The following is a 24,825-nucleotide window of genomic DNA, read 5'->3' as shown; positions in this document are numbered from 1 at the left end:
GCAGACTATTAAGCAACGCTACTGGTTTCCTTCCTTCTATGGCTTTGCGGGATATTCTGTGATCTTTGTGCCGTTACAGCCTTTACAACCGTCTGCTCGACTGCAGTGGGAGATGGGCACTGCTGCCACCGGGCTGGTTTGGGGAGAGAAAGTCAGGCATTTTCAGGTGTTCCTCCTGTTGTTTTTTTCTATATGACACTGCATTTCTATTTCTACCACTTCCCTTTCTCCTTTTAAGCTTATTGGCAGCATCTGTTGCTGCTGTCTGTAATTACACTTGTCTCTGGGAGAAGAGGAGACACGGAGCACAGCAACTGCCTGTGCCTTCCCCGTAGGTATTCAAAGTCGTGTATTAATATACTGACACTTCTAGATTCCTTCATCGTTTATTTCCCCCTGATCCAAAACAAATTCTTCTCCTTCAACCCTGGATGGACTAAACCATAACTCTACCTCCTCCCTTGACAAGGATAACCAGAACCAGCTCCTGTCAGGAAAAATCGTATTGGATTATATTTATATAATATATTTCTATTTATATAGTATCTTTCTATTTCTATTTCTATTTATTTATGTGGCTATCCTGTGACTGAAGTAGTCACCCATCCCTGAAAGATGCAAATGCATTTTTGATCCCAAGTAGATAGCTGTAGTTCATGTGATCAAAATAATAATGGTAATTATTAATAATTATTAATAGAGATTGCTACTAATAGTAGTTCTGAATAATACTGATAAAATACAAAGAAAACATTCCAGATTCTGAGCACGGTTTGCCTTAGGGCCACTGGAAGAAAGGTCTTTCGAAGAGCTGGGCATATGTTTGTAGAAATTACTTCAGATTCTGGCATACATTATCCTAGTATGCCCTTTTCCTACAGTTCAATATAGTAAGTGACGAGAGCATAATAATTTAACTAGTAGCTATAAGAGAAAGCAAAAGAATAGAAAGGACAATTTCTATATGTAGTTAACGGTAGGGTAAAATTTGGTTTCTCATTTGGTGCCAATTCACAGTACATTCTTGTGTATTTGACATTTAGAGTTGAAAACTTTTGCTTTAATCTTAGGCTTTTCATATCATGTCATTTGACTTTCCCAGCCAATGAGCCCTGAAGTGTAATTACAGTCACCGCAGGAAGTTCTAAATGAAAGAGCATTCAAATATGGGAATTAGTAGAACCGTGGTTAGCTAATGACTGCAATACACTTGCTAAGCAAGACACGCAAATTTGAGCCAGGCAACATCTTGAATCTCTCTGGTAGTAGTGGGTAAAACCCCCACTTTGATATTCTTTGGTACTCAGCCTGCTGCTGAGTACGGAGAGAAGTCCAGGCCGTCTGCAGGGTGATGTTCTGGTCCAGAGGTGCGTGGGAGCAGGCAGCTGTGGTGGCACTTTAGGACGGAAAGCTGAAGAGTCTTGAAGGTAGAGATCAGGGCAGGGTTCTGAACAGCAAAGCACCTTTTCAGGTATTAAGCCAGCTCTGTGAAATCAGCAGTAAGAGAGACACTAATTAACTCCATTAAATACAAATTCCATATAATTCACATGCAGGCATATATTGTATAATACATCTTGCATACATTAAATTTACAGACAAATTAGTGTCGTTTCTACTTGCTTCAATGTATTGCTCTTTAACACCAGAAGCAGATTTACTGTCAGAAAGGAGGGAAAATACAGGCGTGCTCACTGTCTACACATAGAAATGCACAGAGGGAGTCCTACATTAAACAGAATTATAGATATCACTCTTCAAAGAAACCTGACTTTAATGAAATCAGTCAGATGCCAATCGTACAAACATGCTTTGGTGCCTTTAAAATGATAAATCATTATTTTTCCAGAGGGAAAAAGCATATACAGAACACAAATTTTAATTATGCCTGAGAAGACTGAAAGTTTTTAACATTTCAAATAAATATGGATGTGACATTTTATCTGAGTTCTCTTATGATTTTGGATACAGGCCTCATTAGATTCAGCTGCTGTTTATGGCATTCAACATACAGCAGTGTATTTGGCTCCAAAAAGCTGAAGATAGGAATTTAATATAACGGTTGATGGACAAACTGAGTCAGAAGGGGTTCGTCACTTAATAAATGGAGCTAAGATTTCCTGTGAAGGGCATTGTCTGTATTGTGCAGTGGAGAGCGCTTCAAGCGAGCTAGCGAAGCAATATTGTTCTTCAGCTCTGTACTCCAGCTAATTAGTCTGTCGAGCTGTTTAATAGGGTTTTGCTGCTGTCTTGGGTGAAAATGAGCATCTTCACATGGCATTGTCCTGCAGCACCACACAGGGTTTATGAGGCTGTAGCAGTCGTTCAGAGCACTCTGTAACACACCTTGCTGTAGGGTTTAGATGTTCTCTGCATCTTCTGCAGTGTCAGGTTTGTTCAGATACATGCTAAATTTATGTTAAAGGATTTTGTTGTTGTTGTTGTTGTTAGAGAGATTGTGTGATGATAGTTGTGTTTTGGCTTTTCCTTTTCTACCAGCAAATGTTCTACCATGAACAAACCCTCTTGTTTTTCTTCTAAACCAACTCTCAGTGATATTTTTTAAATCCCCTTTTATTGGGCACTTTATCTAAGACTGTCAAAGGATCTTACTGACGATGTGCTCTATTCTCCGAATTAGAAGTTTTTAAAGTGTGTTAATTTAAACCTCTAAAATTATAAGGTGTTTCCAAAATCTTGATCTATGTTTGCTTCTTACTGTCCTTCCGAGAAACATTTTCTCATCAGAATGTGCTGATAATGTGCTTATTTAAGTAGTTGGTTTCCATCTAATTTGGACAAGTTCAGATTGCCACATAGTTATAAATGGAATAAGGATTTGAAAATCTTGGACAAACCTGCATTTTATTGTTCCTTCCACAGCAAAAAAATTCTGCTTATATCAGTACAGTGAGTCTGCTTATATCCGTCAGTGAATCAGACCCCTCAAATGCTAACAGTTGGTCTTAATCTAACATTTTATATATTTTTGGTTGCTGTTATTGTTCATACTTGTAGTTCACTCAAAATCAATATACTTCTCAGTAGTATACAGACAGAGCCATTATTTTTAACTAAAAGAGGTATAACCTTCAAATATGCTCAGTTAGGGCTAAGAAAGGCTCCAAATTATTTGTCTCTGTATCTCGGGGCCCCTCTACAAAACACAAGGAAAACCAGGCCATTCTTAATAGAAGGAAATTTCCATAAAGGAAAATAGGCTTTACGAGAACCAGAAGCTCTGATCAGCCTGGAGAAGCATTATTGTATTTCTCAAGTGTCTCTTCTGAAGAAGGTGTGAAGGTGTTTGTGCTCTATTCGCCCAGGCTGTTCTCCAGGAAGATACAAGAAGACATGAAATTAAGTTCCGAAGGTGAAAAACAGTCTGGGGAAATAAAATGTATGTCTCCAATCTATTTGTAGTGCTAACATCCCGCATAGAGATTGGCAGGAAGATTCTAGCTCGCGGTAAGGGGAAGATTAGAGGAAAATACCGGGAGATAAACCTATCAGATGTGGTTACAGTGCTTCAGTTGCAGGTCTCGGTAAAACAGATTTGGTTTCTAAGCTTTCTTGCAAAGGCACCTTGATATATTGCTTTCCAGCATGTGCTACATAAAACAATTGCTAAATACATAAATAAACACATCACAAGCTTTCTGTGCTATAAATAAAGGCACCTCTCTCCTGCATGCCCATTAAAGATCACTTATCAGAGGAACACTTTTCCTAGCTTCTTTGCTCAGGTAAAAGATATCTAAGGGATATTAAAAGCCTGATTGTAAACTTATGCAGAAGACAACTGTTTGAGCGTCTCGCAAGGACTCTTTTCTGACTAGTTTTATCTAGGGTGAAGAGGGGCATTTCCATGGGAGCTTCATCACAGTGCTGCAAAGCTTCTGGGCTGCACCGTGATCCCTGAGACATCCCCACAGGATGCTGGATTTGGACCGATAGGTCTATTCAAATTGCACCGGGGAAATTCCTGCCTTTTCAGCAGAACTGGGAAGGTTTGAAGCAATGTTAACACACACCTTTGGCTTCATATTCTGTATTGCACTTAGCAGAAAGTGAATCAACAAGCCTTTAGGTAGTATCAGGTATGAGGATCCAGGATATGTAGCGAAGCAGGGAGCTTTTTGTTAATTGTTGTGAATCACTTGTAGATTCTTACTAGCATGCAAGCACAGTAATCAATACGTGGTGCTTCCCTAATTTTTTTAATTTATTGTTGTATGAAAGGCCAAAATAGAGAAAGTACCTTGCTGAAAACATTCATCCAGAAGAGGCTACAGACAACAGATTGGAAAAAAAATTAGCATCAGTAAGACAGGTTATCTTCTTCGTTTAATACCAGGAGTTCTCAACACAATCTTTTTTGGTTCACTGGGCGGACAAAAAAAAAGTGCCTGTTAAGAAATTATTTTTTAGGTTGGCAATGTCCCTTTATTTTGAAACAAGACAGTAAATTATCCCATTTATTGTGGTTCGGAAAAAGAGGGGGGAAAATGCTGCCCAAGGTGGTGAGCCTAAAATCCATTGAGCAACTGCAGTCGATAACTTGCATGTGTTACCGGGTGTAGAGCTGTCCTGAAGGTTTTGCTACTGCAGCAAACGGCCTTGGAGCAGTTCTTGAGATGAATCAAACAACCAAAATCTAATGAAACCACTCAGTTTAAATAATAGTATGGGTAAATGCTTGGTGCTACGCACAAAGGCTTAGGTGCTGGGCTGCTGGGGCTGTTAACGGGAGATGGAAAGATAAATCCCTGCGCTGGAAATACGCTCTTTGGAGTCCACCTTAAGCATAGGTCAGTTGGGAAACTGCTTGGAGAGCCTGTGGCTCAGCATCACATGGAAGTGAGAAGCAGAGGAAGGGGAAAGAGAGCTGGAGGAAGAAGAAAAGAATACAAAAAGTGAACTTTGGGTTTTCTAATGTGTATTTTAGCAGGTACTCTTTTCTGGCATTAGAAGGTGTGTTATAATAAATGCTACTGTTTCACTCTGACTCGTGAGTCAGAAATGAAGTTAGATAAGGTGCAGCACATGTGATTGATGACAGGAACTCTCACCGCGCTGCTGTGTTTGCCCTGAGCGGTGAATACTGACACCTGCGGCTCTGGCACAGAGCACTTCCATCCTTGGCAGCCCCCCTGCGCGAAAGGCGCTGTGCCTGGGGCGAGATACTGCATGGCGTATGATAAGGGAGTGGAGTTAGACCTTCAGCACCGAACTGGTTTTAACCTCTTTCTTAGGTCATGGGTCTCTGATTCCCTGGTAGTGCACCAGAGGAGCTGAGTCTCTCGGGCTGGGGTAGGAAATGGCAGCACCAGTAGGAATTTAACATGCATTTAGAAAATCTAAGAAGAGTAGGCAAAAATAAAGCATGTGCATTTTAAAACATATGGAGAGAAGCGAAGGTAAAGAGAAGGTAAGCTCTTATTTCTGCATCAGCAGGGTCTGGGGGCCAGGGCATCGTAACCCGTGGCCACGAGTCCGGGCCCCTCTGCGCCGCTGCTCCTGCGGCTGTGCCAGCTGGGCAGCATCGCTCCCAGGAAAAGACCTTGTGCAGGGGGTGCCTGCGTTGTCCCTCACCTGGGTTTGGCAGATGCCGCCAACCAACTTTTTCAATTCTTGATTTCAGCTTCTCAGGGCTGCTTTTGAAAACCGGGCTTTGTCGTACAGAGGCAGTGCTGCCTCCCCAGGTTATCCTCATGGATGGGCTGCCGTCCATGAGCCCCCCCCCCGCACCTTCACCCTACCAGGCAGTACAGACATCTGTTGCGGACTTTGTACTTGCAATAAATCCACGGCAGTAACTCAGTTGCCTTTTCTTTAACAGGATTATTTTCCTTCGAGGTTAAAGGAACTATTTCATTCTTCCTTTAAATAAAATAGTGGCTGTATCTCCTGGTCATCCCCCCTTGTCCCTCAAATCTGTTTGTTCATCAACCACTTTTTTGGAATTTCTTCCCTGCCTTTTAAGGTGAACTACAGGGAAATCTGATTTTAGGGAAAGCTTTGCAAAACTGTTTACTGAGAACAAAAATAAATTGTTCTGTGTCAGTGGAGACTTTGACTATCAGAGTTTTTACCCATCAGCATTCATTGTGTGTTTGGTCCATGGTTGTTTACTATACAATTAGATTGTTTAAGGAAAAGTGGCAACTTCTGAACTCTTCAGAAATGGGTGGCGTTACCTATTCCTGGCAGAAAAGACATAAACAGAAGTTTTGCACTCTGGTTCCTTCTCCTTTCTGAGGCCATTCCCAATGCATGCGGATAGGACAGGAGAGAACAAGACAGGATAGGATAGGATAGGAGGGTAGATCTACTCTGCTTTTTTCAAATGACACTGCAAATTGAAACTAAATTGAGACAGATGACAGCCAAAATGAATAATTTACAAGTCAAAGAGGAAGGAGCTGCAATGGAGGCAAGCAAGTGGATGCACATCACAGAAATGAAGGCAAGAAGAGGCTTTAAAAACTACTACAGCATGAAAGAAAGTAAAAATGGCCCTGTGAGCTTGAAGCTGGTGTGCTGGGGAAATGAATTTACAAACTGCAGGTAAAGAGATGAAGGCACAAATAATTCAGTCTTTCGGAGCCATGCGACCACCTCAGGTAATCTGGTGTATGGAGAGCACTTTGGTTTCCACTAATGCTGGCCTCGAGCAAAAAATCTTAATGAGCCCATCTGCTATCAGAGCATCTGTGCTTTCCCTGTCAGCTCTGTGGAGTGCTCCTGGTGATAAACATTTCAAAGAAAGGGAGTATAAGCGTGTTGAAAATATTCTGTCTGCTCAGAGCAAACCAGAGAAAGAAACAGCGGTCTACACAGAAAGAAAATGATACGGTTAATGGCTTTCAGCAAAGAATCACGGGCTCGTTTCATTCTATTTCTTGATTTTGCCTTCTTTTTTCTGCTCATTTGATCTTAGTGGTCAGGATTCGGCAGAAATTGCTTGATTCCATATGAAATAAGTGTTGAAACTGCAGGATAAAAATTCTGTTTCCCCTTTGCAGCCCAGCTGAAGGCGAGCTTGGCTCTGCATGCCAGGGAGGTTCTCCAGCCCCTGAGAACATCCTGGGCCACTTCAGTGAAGAGGCCTCTCCTTAACTGCTCCTCAGGGCCTTGTTTTCAAACACCCAGGCAGCACGCTGGAACTCAGAAGGGTGCGCCTTAATCATTCATTTGAATTTCTGTGCTGTGTGTTTACTTGTAATTTTGCCTCAGTGATGCTCACCTAGCATTGCGGCTTCTGTAGCATTCGCCTGCATTTCCCCAAACTTCAGTATGGGAAAAACGTCTGCGGCATTTTGTGGCACGTCAGTTCTCTTGACGTGTATTGATGCAGTCGGCATTTTCTGGCAGAATTGACAGCAGTGGGACTGGCAGATGGGGCAAAGAAAGCTTTGTTTTTCTGAACAATGTCCTCTTGCCTTCCTTTTTCGCTTTGCCTCATAGGAGCAATCAAGCATAGGATTAAAAATGTTTCCATGTTTTTGAAAAGCAGGAAGAGCAACATACTTAAAATCACAGCAAATCCCGCTACAAGTTGTGTGCCTTCTGGATTTCTAGCTCTAGTTTGAGACTAACTAATCTCTGAAGGATTTACCTATTTGGCAGTATTAAATTAACTTGGGAAAACTGACAATATTAAATTAACTTGGGAAAACTCCTACAGAAGAAAAACAGCTTTAGGGAAAAGCTAATGACTCTGTGGCATTTAGTTAATTACCCAAATTACGAGTGTACTTCATGAGCAACGAACCTGGAGTAGTTTCCTCAGGAGTCTGACTCCTCAGCAAAAGGAAACCACCACTTCGGAGAAGTCCAAAACCCTATTATAACACTTCCAATTCAAGAGGTGCATTTTTCCCACAAAGCCATGTTCCTAACTCCCAGGTAAAGGAAGACTTGATTTGTTTATTTAATCTAAAAATTAAATGTCTTCAGGGCAAAGGACTTGCTAATGGGAAAAAAATGTTCTGGGTTTTGAAAAGCAGTTAATTCTTTTTTTTACCGTTATGTTCAGTGAGAAAGTTGTGAATGCTTTTGGAAAAGGGTTAATGCAATGTTTCTTTCTTGATGCATTCATGCAGAAATAAACAAGTTGTGCCCCGCTGCATGTCAGCCAAAACCATTTTTTGCTACTGCTACAAAATGGTGACATCTCTTGGTACCATTTCAAGCTATTGGCATCTCCAGCCTTTGGCTTCTGCTGCCAGTATCAGCTCTGGGCTGGGCTTTGCCGGCGAGCTGTAGCACGTATTCCCACGTCACGCTGTTTCCATCAGGCAGCGATGCCTTAACAAGCCCAGATGGTTTTCCTTAATTCCCCTGATTGCTGATGTTTCCTATTTTCAAAGTTTGGGATCTTTCTGCTCAGTGGCAGCTCTTCACCATGTGAAATATTAATTGCATAATATGAAAAAGAGCTTTTCAAGGGACCCATTCCTTAATAGTGCTAATGTTGCTGGAGCTCAGAGGAACCTCCTTTGAGGAGCTATTTTTCTTTTTAAAAAGCAACAAATTAAATAGGGAGATGGTAGCTAAATACAGGAAGACCCAAATCCAACACAGTAGGTTATATGGAGCCTTTATTTTTTTTCTGCTGTAGGGAGTTTTTAAGGCTGCAAATCTGTGTTAGTTTTTTTGTTCTAATCACCTTTACCTACCCTTTCTTTCATGCTTTACTTCATTTTTCCAGCCACTTTATATAATGAGAGCAGGCAAGTCTGCTTCCTGGACTATCATAGCTTAGACTACTGTGCTGTCCTGGGACAGGCTGCACTCAGATCAGGTCTGCTGGAAAGCACTAAATGAAATACCTTTTTTTGGATATAATCAGCTATTTTCTGTAATGCCTTTTTGGTTGGGAGGATGATAGTACCAGAAACAGCCCTTGGAGATGGCCAGAACAATTCACTTTGCCTGTGTCTTTGGAAGGTGCTACATGTAAGTGAAGAAACCAGCGGAGGGGCTGTGAATGAGTGCAAAGATCGCTGCTGCTTCAAAATGTTACTTTCTTCCCCAAAGGGAACCCAACCTTTGGGTTCTTCCCCCACCTTTGGGAAGGTTTCTTCCCAAAGCCCAGGCAGGGAACCAAGCCCGAAGACACTGCATTGAAAGACTCTCAGGCAAACCAGCCACGAAGCTGGGAGCAGAAGCCAAACTTTATAGCAAATTCCGTGTTGCTCTGGTATTATATATCCCTAAGTGCATCTCTCTAATGGGCACTTCTAGATGGAAAGTCAGCTGCCCTTCTCTTGGTGGTATTTCATGCTTTGAATAATGAGCATTAAGGGGTTTGTTGGTCATTCAAATGCCACAATTCCAAGCACTTAAACACACTTAGCAGGTTCCAAATCTCTCTGTTTCTGAGCCAAGTGGCATTTTGAAAAGCATTAAGTTAAGTAGTCTCCCACAATAATTTTGTGCTCCCTTTTTGAGCTTTCTGTACCAGAGTGCGCTTTGAATCTATCGCTGTATTGATTTTGGTATTTTGCCATTCTCAAAGTTTTCTTCTGGATTTTTCTGCTGAACCAGTTGCTTATTCAGATGTGTGTGTTCAGAGTTGGAATTGGCTCCATGTGCTGCACACTTGGAGATCGCTTTCCTATTGCTCTTCCTCAAGGGCCAGACGGGAAGCTCATTGCTAACCACATGTGTAGGGAGACCTGGGAGTGGATGTGAGGTCCCCTGGTTGTTGAATCTTTTTGCTGGCATTCCCCTACCTGAAAAATTCCAGAAACTTTTGCTACTGCATTAAGAGAAAACATGGTTCAAAGACAATTTTTCCAGGGTGATCTGAGTAGGTCAACTTAAAAGACTGCTGAAAAAAATCTCAGTGCAGTGGTGATCATAATTAACCACCAGTATCTGAGGATTAACGTAGCCATGGTTACTACTCCTAGATATACTAACGTGAACAGAAGAGGAACAAGCAGATGCAAGAAGACCACAGCGTTTTGAGGTGCTGTTTTTGCGGCACAGCCTTCTCTGGTCATGGAGTGCGGCGCTAAAGAAGCGTTCAGTCATCTTCAGAAATGAGTACAGGCAGCGGTCACCGGGTTTGCTCAGTGCTCAGGTCTTACCAGCCCTTGGCGAGTGGAAAGCTGGGCTCTTGAGGTTTCTCTCACCTCGGTGACGCACTGCCTGCCCGACCAAACTTTCAAAACCAGTTTCTAATTGCAGACATTCGATTTGAGGCATCTTGGCATGATTTTTGAGGAACCTGGAGTTCCCGTACCTCAAGTTAGAGTCGGGGCTGGGAGCGGAATTGCAAAGAGGATCTTCAGCCATTACCTGGCTATGTTTTGAGACCGCAATGTGCGTGATGCAGTGGAAGGGAAGGGCAGCATTGCTGACTGGCTGTGCTTCTGACATGCCCTCCCTTTATCTCAGCATCTTTCTCACAGGATAGTGTGCAAAAAAAAGTGCAAAAAACCAAGATATAGCCTGTTAATCACAAAGAGAAATACTTTTTTTTTTTTTTTTTAAGCTGCTTTCTACATTGTAGTATCTGCAATCCAGCTATAGTTTGATAGTGTGACGTGTAGAATATTTCCCTAGAGTTATTTCCTAAAATGTGGGGGTGCACTCCTCAGCTACTTGATGTGTACCTGGAGAATTCAGACAGGCAAATGGGTATTTTCTTTCACAGGTTCCAGGCTGGACCTAAATGTGGATTTTCCAAACACAGATGAATGTTTTACCTAGACTTTGAATTTTCAAGTTAGAGCAAAACCAGTAGCTGACCGGAACAACAATGGGGGTGAGAACAGAGGTTGTATAAGTCCTGCACTGGTGTTATTTCTCATGCAAGTTTCTTGTCTATCAGGTTTGCCACATTTGGCTAATTTAGTCTTGAATTTTTCACTTCTGTCTCCTCTTTCTTTGGGTTTAGAGGAAAAGAGATCTGACAGTAGCTGGTGGGTAACACGGAGTGCTGGGGTTAGTGTATTTGCGCGGGGTTTCTGAGCAGCCTGACTGCTGCGGCAGGCCGAGGGACATTTCTGTACAGCGCTAACGCAGCCCCACTCAGGTCTTCCTGCAAGTCCTGCCCCACTCCTTCTGTGGTCCCTCCTACCTTCACGAGAAGACCCACCTCTGAAAATACTCAGTAATTTTAAGCAGAAGAAAGGAAAATTAAGGAAGACGCTATTGGACAGAATGCTGTTTCACAGTTACTTTCAACCAGGTCAGCTATGGCTTATGTTTGGAATTGAATATTCAGTAAGAAAAATAGTGGGTGTCTTGCACTCCTGGGATTTCATCAAAGCCTAAATCAAGTAACATCATTATTGTTAATGTTAATGAGGTAGTCTAAGTGGCATTTTATTTATCTTCTCGTGAAACAACATCAGCCTTAAACGTGGTGAACAGTCCAGTTTTGTCTACCAGACACACAAGACCTTTGGAGGAAATTGCACTGGAGAGAGACTCCCTGCCTGTAGGGACAGAAGGACCACCCTGGCCACAAGATGATCATGTTTTGAGTCTAACTTCATGCTATACGTCCGTAAGGCCGTGTGAGAGAGGTACTCCCTCAGCCTCCACTGTGCCATTTGCCGTGCATTTGGTTGGAAATTCTTCCTCTGGAGCTCACTCTATTGAAAATCTTTATTATGCAAAACTCTCCCCCAAAGTTTGTCTCGTCATCAGTCAGGTCCTGAATGCAGATTGCAGTTCTGTCTACAGAGTTACCACAGAGCCTTTTCCATTTTAATAAGTTTTGGGTGTCCTGAGGGACTGGTAGACAATGGAAATTATACAGCACATGTCAAACACGCTGCTGTGCTTTCTTTGAAGTACCTCAAAATGGAGGAAAAGAGGTAGAAGTTTTCTACTTAATTTGACTTCTTTTCCATTTGGTACAATTGCTGTGTGAGTCACTCACCTTTAAGAATGCTTTGAAGGGGAAAATTGATTATTAGATACATAAGAATAATGAATCACACTCGATGGAAAATTCATTTTTCCCTTCTTTTTGTGCCACATTACCTAGGCCATCAATTACTGGGAAAAAATCCCTGCCGCATATAGAAGTTCATCATAGGTAGAAATTTCTCATAGGAGAAAAATGGAATGAACACCCTATTGATTTTGTAAGTAGGAAGCATAGATGAGTTTTCAATGACAGGATAATGTTATTAGCTATTGTAGATCTCTGGAGAGTTTTCATGAGGTTTCTGGCTCTAATTATGAAAATGTTTTCCAGTCACCTCTATTCGAAGAAGCACCTTGCAATTTCTTGCATGCGAAGAGATCAGCATCTTAGAGACTCTCAAAATAGATGTGCTATATAAAGTGAAGCTATCAAGGTTAGAACAGAAATGTCTTGGAATAGAATATTTCTCCAGAATTAAAAAAAAATAATCTGAAAATTAGTAAGAGGCAAATTTCAGATGTATTTTCTGAATTTTTTTAATCGCTGGGACTGTTTTTTTGGATGCACAAAACATGATGATCCTCATCTTTGTATGCCTATGAATGCAACACACAAGCAAGGATGGAAGATGTAGCACTGCTCCTGTGCAGGTTTAGAGCTCATGTCAGATGCTGCCTGGAACAAAAGGAGGTACAAAAGGAGGGTGCAGGGCAGCTGAGGGGGCTTTGTTCATGTGCTGCTTTTTGTTTTAGCATGGGAATAGCTCCTTCGAGAGAGGTTCCCGGATAATGGGAACCCATGGGATATTTTCTCCTTTGTGGAATGCCAGTAGCTGGTGAAAACTCTTTGCGTGATTTGTCTCTCTAGAGTAGATTAGCCTTTGTTATCTGTGGCACTGGAATTAATCATTGTGGCAAACTTTCAGTTTAGGGTATTCTTTAGACAGCTAATGAACCAAAATCGAAAAGACTTAATGGAGCTGTTACCTCCCTGAGTGTTGCATGAAAGAAGAGGGCAAAATTTACCCTGTTCCATTGAGAGAACTGTGCTGATCTGGCACTTGGAACAAAAGCCATTAATTGTCTTAAATGACTCCAGATAATGAGGTTTAGTAATAGGCTTTTGTTTTAATACAGCTTTGAAAGGCTAAACCACATAAATCTCTGTAATGCCTCAGAATAAGCAACATTTAAGGTAACAGGTAGGTTTGACTTCACAAACAGTGCCTGTGCAAACTGGATAACGCTTCATCCATTCAGTTACATGAATGATTAGTTGATGTTAAGAATAATTTTAAAATATGCATTTGTTTGAACACTTTGGGGTGCAGAGTGGAAAATAACGTAATTTTGTTGCAGTGCTTAGGTACATTTTGCAATGAAATACCTTACTATTGATTTTCAGTAGAGCCCAATTGCTGTTTGCCTTAAATTGAAGACTTAAAAGTCTTAAAATCATCTACTTGACAAACTGCAACAGCTATACTTTGAAGAGGTCAGTGTATGCCTGCTTTCTCTTACAAGTGTGTATCTAAAAGAAGGTAGAAGATCTCTATACACAGTGATACTCTGCAGTCACATGAGAGACCATCGGGGAACGCATCCTCACTTGACTGTAGCATCACATCAGGATTTCCCCCGCTTTTCTGTTGGGGAAATTGCTGGTACACACACGGTGGTATGTGTGTGATTAGAAAAGGAAACCACAAGCTAAGTATGAAGGTGCTTTCTGCAATATTTGGACTGGTTCTGCTTACAAAGACACCTTGTAGCATTGCACAGTGAAGGAAATCCCCCATCACAAATCCGAGAGCGTGCTTCCTCATGCAGTGCAACACTGAAGTAAAAATTAAGACAAGGACTCATATGTTTCTTCAAGCTTTAAAATCTGCAGGGGAGATGCGTATAATGACAATATTTCAAATCAATTTGCAAGCAACCTGATTTTAGAAGAATTGAGGTTGAAAGTGTTGCAAGAGAATTTGACTAAGAACCAAGCAACAACCCAATTTTACACATCCCCATCTCTAAAAATCCAGATATTAATATCTCTACTCAATACGTCATTGCCCATCCTTCGTGCCTCATTCTTATTTGGCCCAGTTCCTCCCTTCCACTTGTACATTATTAATACCAGCAGTCTGCTTTTAGCATTAGCACACTGCGATGGTCATAAAGAAATGCACAGTAGTTCAGTCCCTGACAGCTAAGGGCTGTAAAGTCCTAGGAAATGCTTTCTCCCTCATTTTCTTTAAATGGAAATGCTGTGGGGTTTTTTTTGTTTGTTTTGTGTTTTTTTTAAACTTTTTTTTTATGCCAATATATTAGCAAATCTTGGTGTTCGTGCAGCATGCTGTGCAATTAACAGGAGCTGTATAATTAACTCATGTCACCACTGCATTGTGAAAGCAAGAGCAAATGTCCCTGTCTCTTGGCAGGGGCAAGTATATGGCAGCAAATTTGCATTATAATAGCTGCTTTCTTGGGGCAAAGTTGATCTTTTTTTCTCCATACTTTTATTCTCCCCAAATCCATAAGGTAGGGAGTTCGTGATCTCAGAAGAATGGCATAGCAACATGCTGTGCTTGAGTCTAGCTATCCTGAGTTGGGTTTTGGTATTTAAATTCACAAGAGAGAATGTTTTTCTTGGTGTGGGTATAGGGCATCCTCTGCCCACATGTCCAGCCTGTCTGTTCCTGGGGGAAAGTGTCACAGCTGACCTTAGCAGGACATTCTGGGAAAACATATTTGGGAATGGGAATCGTTAGTAGCATCTTGTGTTAAGTGCCTTAGTTTGTGAGACAAGGCTTTGGAGTGTATTTGATACCAAGGAATAACTTGCTGACAGTATCTCTTCCTAAATGACCACAGTTGTTAGTGTTGGCAGTCTTATTTCTCCCAGTGAAAAGATAGTTCTGAATCGCAAACCATCTTTTGCTAAAGTAAAAATAGTCTTTATTTACATTCATGTTGCATGTGTCAGTTCTTCTGTGTCTTCTTTGCTTTTGCTGTTCTTGTTTCTAACTTCTTTCTACGCATATTAATTTTTGTTGCCATTCCATTTCTTTTAACTCATCTCTGTATTATACTTGTATCTCTAATCTGGTTTTCTTTTCTTTTCCCTTTCTGGAGTCGCAGTAGCGTCTAAGTGGTTTTTGTCTTCCAGATCTGGTTTCCTTGATTCACCTGTATGTCCTTCTGCCCTCAGTTCTGTGATGGCTCTTGTCTCTTATCAGTTATGTTTCCTTGTGTATTTTCTCAGTGGGGATGAGCAATCTTGATGTCTTAACAGGCTGAATAGTTAAGGCACTCTGAAGGACACAGTATATTCACGTAAATCTCAAAAGCTCCAGAACCTGCACAGACTAATTCCCCCTAGGACTGAGCCAGAATTTTGACCGGTCTGTTAACTTTTGACCTTATAACATGACTATAGACCTGGTGTTGAAAAGCACGCCAGCACTGATCATTGTGTCACTGGTTTTCAGTTATTCAATGCGTTAAAATGTTGAGGAGAATGATTAAATTGATTTGCTGGCAATCCACAGGCAGGGTTGTTTGGGAAAAGATGGACTGAATTTTGCTTCAGTCTTCTGTGCTGCATATAATTTGCTCAGCGGGCCACTGGGTCACAAAGTGGAGAGAATGTTATTGCCGTCATCTGCAACCTTCAAAACTCTTTATTTTTCAGTTATAAGTAAATGAACTTGAATGTTTTTGACTTGGAACTGGTACTGTATTATTGCCTTCTGCTCTTTCTTCTCTTTGGGCTGTGCTTTGTGGCTGGAAGCCTCTCCCATGACACCCAGCTTCTCTCCAGAACAGACCATCCCTACTTGGTCTCCCTTTTTATTGTGGTAAAGGCATTCTGTTGAAAGAGAAAAACCTACATTTAAGATGTGGAAACATGGAAGAGGGAGTGTGGTGGTCTTCAGTCCAGAAAGTTGTATTTCACTAATTAGAAATATCTGTAAGGGCAGTACTTCAATTACGCGCAAGTGTGTGTAGTTAATCGGAGTTCATTGTTTATCTGAAGTAATAGGTCGCTTTTGGCAAATCACCATTTTCTCTCACCTGGGCTCTGATCCAGCATTTGCTGAGAGCAACAGATGACTGCTGGCCATTAGCTTGGGCTTCAGACGTCTGAATGTGACTCTCATTCAGCCTCATGCCTTCAGGACAAGAGTAGGTGGTTGAACAAAGTGAGTGGGCATCTGGATTTCCTTGTGCACAGCACAGAGACACTGGCTGTTTCTGCCTGGAATGGCCATGTGTTTGGTTTTGAGTGACAATTTTTTTCAAGCTTTGAAAACAGAGGTACACAAAGGCCTTATAGAAGGAAATTGCATGGCATTTGTAACAAGTGAAAATGAAACTCTCCAGCATTCTTCAACTTTTGAATGCTTACTTCTTTGGTAATTTCTCCAAGTAGTCTGAAGAAGTTAAAAAAACATCTTGGTAGTTTCCCAGGGAAAATCCTGGGAAATTTTATTTTTTTTCTGAGACAATACCCCATGCTAGCTTTAAATCTGGTGGGGTTTGTATTTATATTGAGCTGGAAGCCATCATAGTATATAATGCATAATTCAACCTGACACTAGCGTGTTTTCCCAAAAGTGTATTAAGTTAATATTCTTATGAAGGATGGGTTGAGAGTTCAAAAAGGTTATGTATAAATAGTTCAATTAAAGTCAAGAGTATGCAGTGCTTCGTACTCAGAGAGAGGAATGTTATACATTTATTAAAGTAAGTTTATTGAACTATAATTTGTCCTCTTTGCTGACACTGTGGTGGAAGAGTTCTCCGCTGCTGCAACTACTTTGAATCAGGGGGCTGCATTAATCCATGCTGAGGCAGGCCCCTGTGAAATAAGGCAGTTACTGCCCCATCCTCTGTACTGTGTTTGAACACCAGCTTGAATGGATAGTTGCAGTGAAAAGAAGCTGAATTGCTGTGTCAAAGGTCTTCAACCACAGGTTTCTTAGCTTGTCGTCTGTCTAAAGGATTTGGGTTCTTGGCACTGGTGTTACAAGAATTTGCATTGGTCTGCTCACCAAGAAAATATTATGGAGGGTAGAAACAGAACATGCAGCGAAATTTCTTAGGGATACAGATATTTTAGCCATGATAACTTAAGGACCAGTAATGCACTAGAAGGACTCTGTGACTATAAGCTTGTCTACGTTTTCTGGCTATTCGTTTTTATGAAAGTTACTACTGCACCCAGAAGCCTTGTCTCACTTAGGAGCCCAGAGATACTGGCACAAAAAGAGCTGTGCCTTCGTGTGTATTTCAATATATTTGGATTGTTTATGTTTGATCTTTAATTCTAGGTCTGCAATGCATCTTTTTATTTATACTGAGTTATTGATACATATTTAATTTTACCTGTATTTTAAGATAGCATTCTGTTCGGGGAATTATTTTTCCTCTTAGAAGTATCATAAATGATGCAGTCCTGTCTTTGCTTGATCTGTTTGTGCATATGATTTATGTAACATTGCTATTAAATTTTTATTTGCACCCTACTGTGCAAGCTACATAGCCTCCCATTCAGAAGTAGGTAATGGGGCTATCGTTTTAGTAGATACACACATGGGAACAGTAGGCAGTTTGCAGTGCTCCCTCCCCTAATGATCTTCTAATGTAATTAACTGATACAGCAGCAGGTTGATACTTTGAGCAGTTTAACCCCAGTATTTGTAAAGCAACACAGTGTTTTATCACCTTGAGTGATACATTTTACATGAGTCAAGGATTTTGTTGCTTGAAAAATACCTGGATTTTCCTCTGTTGTTTATTCCCATGTTCAGAATGAATCATGAGTATTGGCAACAAATAACATATATAACAGGAATGAAATGGCATCAGCTTTCAAGAACATTTCAATCACCTCTTTTGATTAGCCTCAACAGGGAATATTAGATATGACTTGTGTGCTTTTTTAGCTTGTCTGCCGTGAATTGAATAGGATGTAAATTCATCTCTGTGAGCATGCACAGTTAACAATGAAATAACAGTCCTTCCCTCAATATTATACAATAGGATGGAATGATTTACCATTGTAACTTAGGCACCTTTGGAAATGTAAATAGTGCCTTATTCTGGATGACTCAAGCATGATTAAAATGAAAGCAATAAAGACAAGGAAAGAAAGAGGGGGGTGGGTATTTTTAAGGCCAGGAGTCTCTCATAAGCACACACGCTTGGCTTGTTTAGACAGCATTTATAGGTCATGCTGGTTTTCTTTTAAAAAAACACCAACAGGCTGTACTGTATTCCATCATCTCTAATAACACACCTAAAATAAATCATTCATCGTCAAAACCCTGTGGAGATAATTGGGATTTGACAGTAATTTCAAATGAGTTGGCACTGCAGGAACACCAGGCAAGTTTCTTTCTTGAATACTCATTAGTTGCCCTTTTTAAGTCCTACCAAGCTACAGACAAGAGATGATACTCCAAGCTGAATAACTGCACCATCTTGCCTTTGTGGACAGAAATAATTAGGCATACACTGGCATGTTATGATTCAGAATAAAGGACATCCAGTACCACCTTTTGCTGGTGATTCTACTTGGCTTCTTTACCCTGCAGTCATCTTCTGACGGTGTCATCAACTCTCATTTCTCAGAAATCTTCTCTCTGCTCCTCAATCCTGCTACTTCATCAAACGGAAAAAAATAGAGAAGAAAAATATTACTATCCAGATTTAGGGAGATGGACATTCAGCATTATCTAATGGCTCTAGTTTAGTGCAACACACTGAAGGAAACCTGAGTCCACTACAGGACAGAGACAATGGATATGATAGTGATTTCTCCAGTGTCAGGATGCAGACTGTAAAGAAATTCTCCCTTTTGGATTATCATATATATCAGATAACCCAAAAGTGGGTTGATTTTTACTTTGGGGATTAATATTATGAGAACTAGGCCTTGATGTAGCATCCACTGAAACAATGACTGAATTCTCATTGACTTTAGAATAAAAATAGTCTGACCACAGATCTTCCGGTGCTTAGCTTTATTGTTAATATGTTTCTTATTAGAAATTGTTTGCTTTTGTTAATATTTATGGAGACAAAGGGACTGGGAGGGTAGTTAATAATTGGCAGAAGTTGATAGTTTTCATAATGGAACAGAAGATTCTTCTATTTAATGAGTGGGAAGAAGAATGGCAAAAGGATTAGGGAGATACAGTCCAGATAAGCAGCTCAGGTAGTTGAGTGCAGCTGTAGCAAATCAACTGAACTATTCCAGTTACCTGGAAGTCTGGCCCATACAATCTAAAAGCATCCAGTGTCGTACCTGTTCACCTTGCCCATTCCCATAACTAAGCTGTAAAAGTGAAGAATTGTAGCAGCCCATAGTAAAAAGCATAAAGGAGCACCAGTTTACATGCAAGCAAAGAAGAAAGCAGTAACACTGGTGCAAATGACAGATAAAAAAAATCCTATCTATCTCCATTCAGATCTGAGGGTTTGTCTGTAAATCAGTATACATTGCTTGTAAAAAAGCAGTGACAGAGAAAGGCCAGAAGGATTTTTTAAGACCCTCATTCATTCTACTCCATTGATGAGCTCCATGGAGCTAATTGGTGAGAGGACTCTTCCAAAGGGGCATGCATTTCCCAAAGCAAATTTTATTGATGGCAGTCAGTAACGATAAGTGAGTATCTCGTCACTGCTTAAGAAACTGTTCTCTTTGCAGCATTTCTTAGTGAAACACGCAATAGGAATTCAATGCAAATAGACTATATCCTTATTCAATGGATATCCTCATGTGGAATCTTCTGAAACACTGGAGGCTTAGGTGGCTTCACAACTTTGGAAATTCAATTTCCTCCAGGGTAATGGGAAATTTTTTCCCGTTTAATAGGAAAAATTCCAGCATTCCGTGACCTGTGAAGCTATGGCGGAGGAATGGAAGAGAAAGCACTTCTGTAAAGTCTCCTGCTGCCTGGCTTTTCATGTTATTTTTGGCACTGCAGCAGCACTGTGCTACATGGGGGACATGGACATCTATATCCCATCATAGCGTATTCTCTCTCAGGAATATCCTGACCTAAGCAGAGGAAGTAATTTCACTGGCAGTCTGAAATTTCCCCAGTGACACAGTTTGATTATGTCTCTGGCTTATGTTTGCATTCCAGAATGTGGAATGTTTCTTCTAAAGGACTCATGGTGGTTGGCAGAAGCCAAAGCTATTTCAGTCTCTCCATTCCTCTTCCTTCTTAACAGGTATTGGGGCAGGGACTACTATTTCAAAGTCAGCTTGTATTAGACATTAAAAAAGAAAAGAAAGAAAGAAAGAATGGGAACAGAAAAAAAAAGAAATAAGATGTGGGAAAATCCCAACTATTGATCCAGAGCCAGCATAAATCAGTGTAGCTGTGTTGCACACAGTAAAATTGGGGATGTTACACTGATTTACACAAGCAGAGAATCTGGCATCCAACTCATTTGTGAAAGAAAACATACGATGGAATTAAAAACTAACAAACTAATTCTTTACTATATCAGCCTGGTGCTTGATGCCACGCCAGTGGAGCAGAAAATGACATTCCATTTTAACAGTTTATGGCTTTTTCAAGAAAAAAATAGAGAAAATATGAAGCCAAAGCCCAAACAAAGTAGCTGAATTGCAGAGTTTCTATCTCTTTTAGTGATGCACTTCTGGAAAACAATTTTCTGTTTTACTGGTCATGGGAAATTAATCATATGTTTGATGATTTGTATCCCGCTGTTGTTTTCTTCTCATTTTTTTGGCTTCATATTATTTAATTTCAGTAAGTGTCATTTCTAAAGGGAACAGAATGAAATGAGGGCCTCCCACCTACATATCCAGATCTTTTATCAGCGTTTTTTAATGACTGACTGGTAGTCTGCTACAAGCCTTTTAAATTTATCCGCTAACTATTGTCAGTTCCCTCTTCAGTAGTGGGTGCATGTAGAAATACAAATACATATGCGTGTATATACATATATGTATATATGTGTGAGAAATACTTTGGCACTGGTTAAGGATGAGACCAGTCTTTTTTTCTTACAGAAGATATTCTACCCCTCCATGTAGTTTAATAGAGAATGTTTTCATTTGTGGAAGACGGAGGTGATAGGAAGTTGAGAGTTTTCTTTAAACATCTAGAATCTAGTGGAAAAGCTGCAGTTCTGTCTAGTAGTTCCTGTAGGGTGATCCAAAACCTATAAAAAGATTATTTTATTCTCTTAAGGCCAGAGGGATTTTCTATGGGGGGGCTGAGCACAACTACCTGGTGATTCTCTCAGCAGCTTCCAAAATGTGGTATGACTAGAAAAGCCCTTTGAATTTCCAGAAGCCCATACAGATGGAATTGACATTCCTTGCAGCTTGTCTGGCTTTGCTTCTGCACTAGATTTCAGATAATCTGGACAGCTATCATGATTTTCACCCCTAATTATCAGGAAGCCAGTTAGGTCTTTTGCTAATCTGTTTTATGCATTTATTCGCTATTGTCATACTGAGTGGTTCACCAAATTTAATGCAGTGGAATGACTTAGGGAAATGCTATTATCTCCTACTTTATAAGTGAGAACCAAAGTAATGAGAAGTAAAAGGCTTTTAAAAATTTGTCCAGATAGTTTCACCAAGATCATACAGGACATTGAGACAATGTTGAATGCAAGACATTGAGATTAACCCCTAAGATTTCTAACTGCAATGGAGTAGCAAGGCAGATATCATGGGGAATACTGAACTCGGTGTCAGTGGAGCACTGACTGGAATAGGAAAAGACCCAAATGTGCGTGTAACTGTTTTCCAATGCCTTGTGATTGACTCTGTTGTGAAAACAAAATTCTGCATGTGGCAGTCTAATGCTCTGCTTTATCACATGTTAGGCAGATGGAACAGGATGTTCTTTAAACTGTGTTTTTTATCAGAATTAAGGTAATAACTTATCTGAAGTTGGAAAGCAGCTGGGGGAGGAGGGGACACATGTGGAGAATATGTCCTGCTCTTGTACTCATGGCTTCCTCTCTCTTCTTTTTCAGTGAGTATGTTTTTGAACACATTAACCCCCAAGTTCTATGTTGCCCTGACAGGCACTTCATCATTAATCTCGGGACTTATTTTGGTAAGTACTAGATATATTAATACCACTTTACAAATTGATTTTGTTATCCAGAATGGGATTTCAGACTTTATCCAGATTAATAGGTGTTGTTTATTTTTCCTTAAACTTACATTTCTGCAGTACATAAATGTTGTATTTCTTCATTTGTACTTCCTTTTATGTGGGGAAAAAAGATAAAAGAAAGAAAATGCTTCAGTGCTATGTGTCTTTGAAGAAAAAAAGTCTTGAAGGACAATGTGCCCCACTAACAACCCAATAGTAATTCATAACAAGCGTCTGCATGTTAAGTGTTTCCATCAACAAATACTACAGAAATAAAAAGGACAGTAAGAATAAGAGGAGGAGAGGTACCAACTATCTCAGCTTGGCGTGGTCCTTTTAGAACGTTACGGCAGGACTTAATAGGGAAACAGCGATCAGAATATTAGCAATGAACCGAGTTCTGGTGCCAGGATTCCAAGGGATAATTATTTCAGATCTTCACTTTTAAAATCTTTTTCAATACATATTGGCCTATTCGCTTAAAGGTCTGAAGAGTATTTTTAAACCATTTAATAATCCCTCCTCCCATATGTAATCCCTGAGGGCTTCGTTGTGCAAATCGATGCAGTGGAGTGAATCATAATGCCATCACAGTGGCATTATTTTATCTCCAACAAATGGAGGCAAACAATCTAAGAATCTGCATGGTGTACTTAGGTTATTATGCTTATACTGGGCTCTTCTGTTTCCTCACTGCTGAGAGCTGGTTTTTTACTTACACAAATGAATAGAATAGAATAGGATAGGATAGGATAGAATAGGATAGAATAGAATATTTTAGTTGGAAAGGACCTACAGTGATCATCTATTCCAACTGCCTGACCACCTCAGGGCTGACCAAATTAAAGCATGTTATTAAGGCCGTTGTCCAAACGCCTCTTAAACACTGACAGGCTTGGGGCATCAACCACCTCTCTAGGAAGCCTGTTCCAGTGTTTCACCACCCTCTCAGTAAAGAAATGCTTCCCAGTGTCCAGTCTAAACTTCCCTTGGCACAGCTTTGAACCATTCCCACGTGCCCTATCACTGGATACCAGGGAGAAGAGCTTGGCAGCTCCCTCTCCACTTCCCCTCCTCAGGGAAATGTTGTCTTTGTTTTAGTTCTGTTTGTTCAACCAGTCTTAGGTCCTTTGTCTAAAACCAAGTCGTATGCTTTTAAAATCTGATGGATACAAGCTGCAGACCTTCCCTCACCATACCAAACTAGACAGATAATAGGGGGACCAATGAGACCAATTTTTAGGAGTGTAGTTACCACAGTGGTAAGAGGGAAGAGAGAGAGATGGCTAGGTGCTGGTTCACATCACCTCGGATCTACTGACCTCAGAGAAACCTGAAAGCAACTAGGATCCTAACTAAACTGTACCAGTTTGGTGTAGGATATCCGCACCTCTCATTTTCCACAGGGCCTGTAGCTGATGTAGACAAAGAAATGGCATCCTTGACTCCTGAATGCCTGAGACTCTCGTCACTTAGATGATTTCAGGTGTAAAGTATCAGGTGCACTGCTGCTGTGCCTTGCTCTGGGGTTTCCTCATAGCAGAAGGCAATTACTTAATGTCTGCACCTTGGGCATTCATCATCCTTGTATGGGTTGAGCTCCAAAGCACAGGACAGGGCTCCAGAGACATCAGCAGATCTTTCAGAATATGAACAGAAGCCAGACCTGTAAGACTTGGATGCAGTTCAGCACAGCTCACTCAAATGCATGGGAGGAAAATACTGAATGTTACATTCAGTACTGTCACTCAGAAAGAAGAAACATTCAAAAGGCCAGGCCCCACCGCCAAGATTAAAAGGAATGAGAGAAATACATGGGTTCCACAGGCACAATTCCATATTTTTTGTTGGAGACCGAAGACAGCAGGAGGAGGTGGCAAGAAAAAGACAGTCTGTGCCCTACCTTGCAGAATCAAACAGGAACAAAACCCCTAAAGAGAGACTCAATTGTCTGTAACTAAATTCTGTGTATAGCATGACTGCAAATGTAGGTACGTTTTGTACTGTGGTCACGAAGGCAATTTCTGAGGAATGTGCTCAGTAGGAGACTTGTGAGCAAGAAATTTCTAAGTGCTGTACTTTGATGGAAAGTGCAGGAAGGAAGTGGCAAGGGGTGTTCAAGACTGTGATATGAAGAAAGGGGAAAAGGGCACCAATAGAAGCCTTCCAAGAAGAGATTAACCAAAGAAATTCACCAAATCCTGTATGACAAAGTCGATTACAAACAAGTTGAAGGAACAGTGAGGTGATGTGGGTGTAGATGCAGACTGAAAAAAGATTGAAAGCCTTTTTTGTGGACCTTCACTACTGCTATCAGTTGTTGTCTGGTGTTCATATGTCACCATCCTAAATGTGCAAAAGATATATAGGCCAGGCAGGTAACAACCAGGAACCCTAGACTGTAGGGACCAGTGTCTGTGCTGAGAGGAACGTGTGGTCTGTAAATTGGATGATGGAAAAGGATCTCAGCAGACACGGTCATGGAAAGAAGAAACTGCAAGTTGAACAGACCATGCATCAGGAAATAACAGCTGAGTAAGTTCTAGTGAGGTAGTGCTAGCCACTTAGCCCAATTGCGCTTCAGCTTAATTCTTTCTTAATAATCTTGCTGTTTACCAGTGGCCCTGTAACATGCTGAATTGCCTGCATTACCACCCACTTACCTGTCACACTGCACAGCATCTGCAGTTCTAAAGGATTCTTAGTCCTGCTAGTGGTATTAAGTGAAACTCTTCTATAAAATAAACGTTCCCTTGATCTACATCGC

At 40.7% G+C, this 24,825-nt stretch overlaps 1 protein-coding gene across 5 annotated transcripts in view; it reads left to right on the top strand.

Annotated features, from left to right (window-relative positions):
* Nucleotides 1–24,825, top strand: part of ST7 (suppression of tumorigenicity 7) — a 152,217-nt gene that overhangs the window by 58,608 nt on the left and 68,784 nt on the right. For all 5 annotated transcript variants that reach the window (XR_012589278.1, XR_012589284.1, XM_074602188.1 and 2 more), the window contains exon 2: nucleotides 21,934–22,016. Coding sequence is in view for 3 of the 5 variants with exons in the window: in XM_074602077.1 (XP_074458178.1) it covers nucleotides 21,934–22,016 (83 nt within the window). In the remaining 2 variants the exon portion in view is untranslated. The remainder of the gene's footprint in view (nucleotides 1–21,933; nucleotides 22,017–24,825) is intronic.

This window comes from Larus michahellis, chromosome 1, assembly GCF_964199755.1.
Source record: "Larus michahellis chromosome 1, bLarMic1.1, whole genome shotgun sequence".
Lineage (NCBI taxonomy): Eukaryota > Metazoa > Chordata > Aves > Charadriiformes > Laridae > Larus > Larus michahellis.
This window is presented reverse-complemented; position numbering and strand designations above follow the sequence as displayed.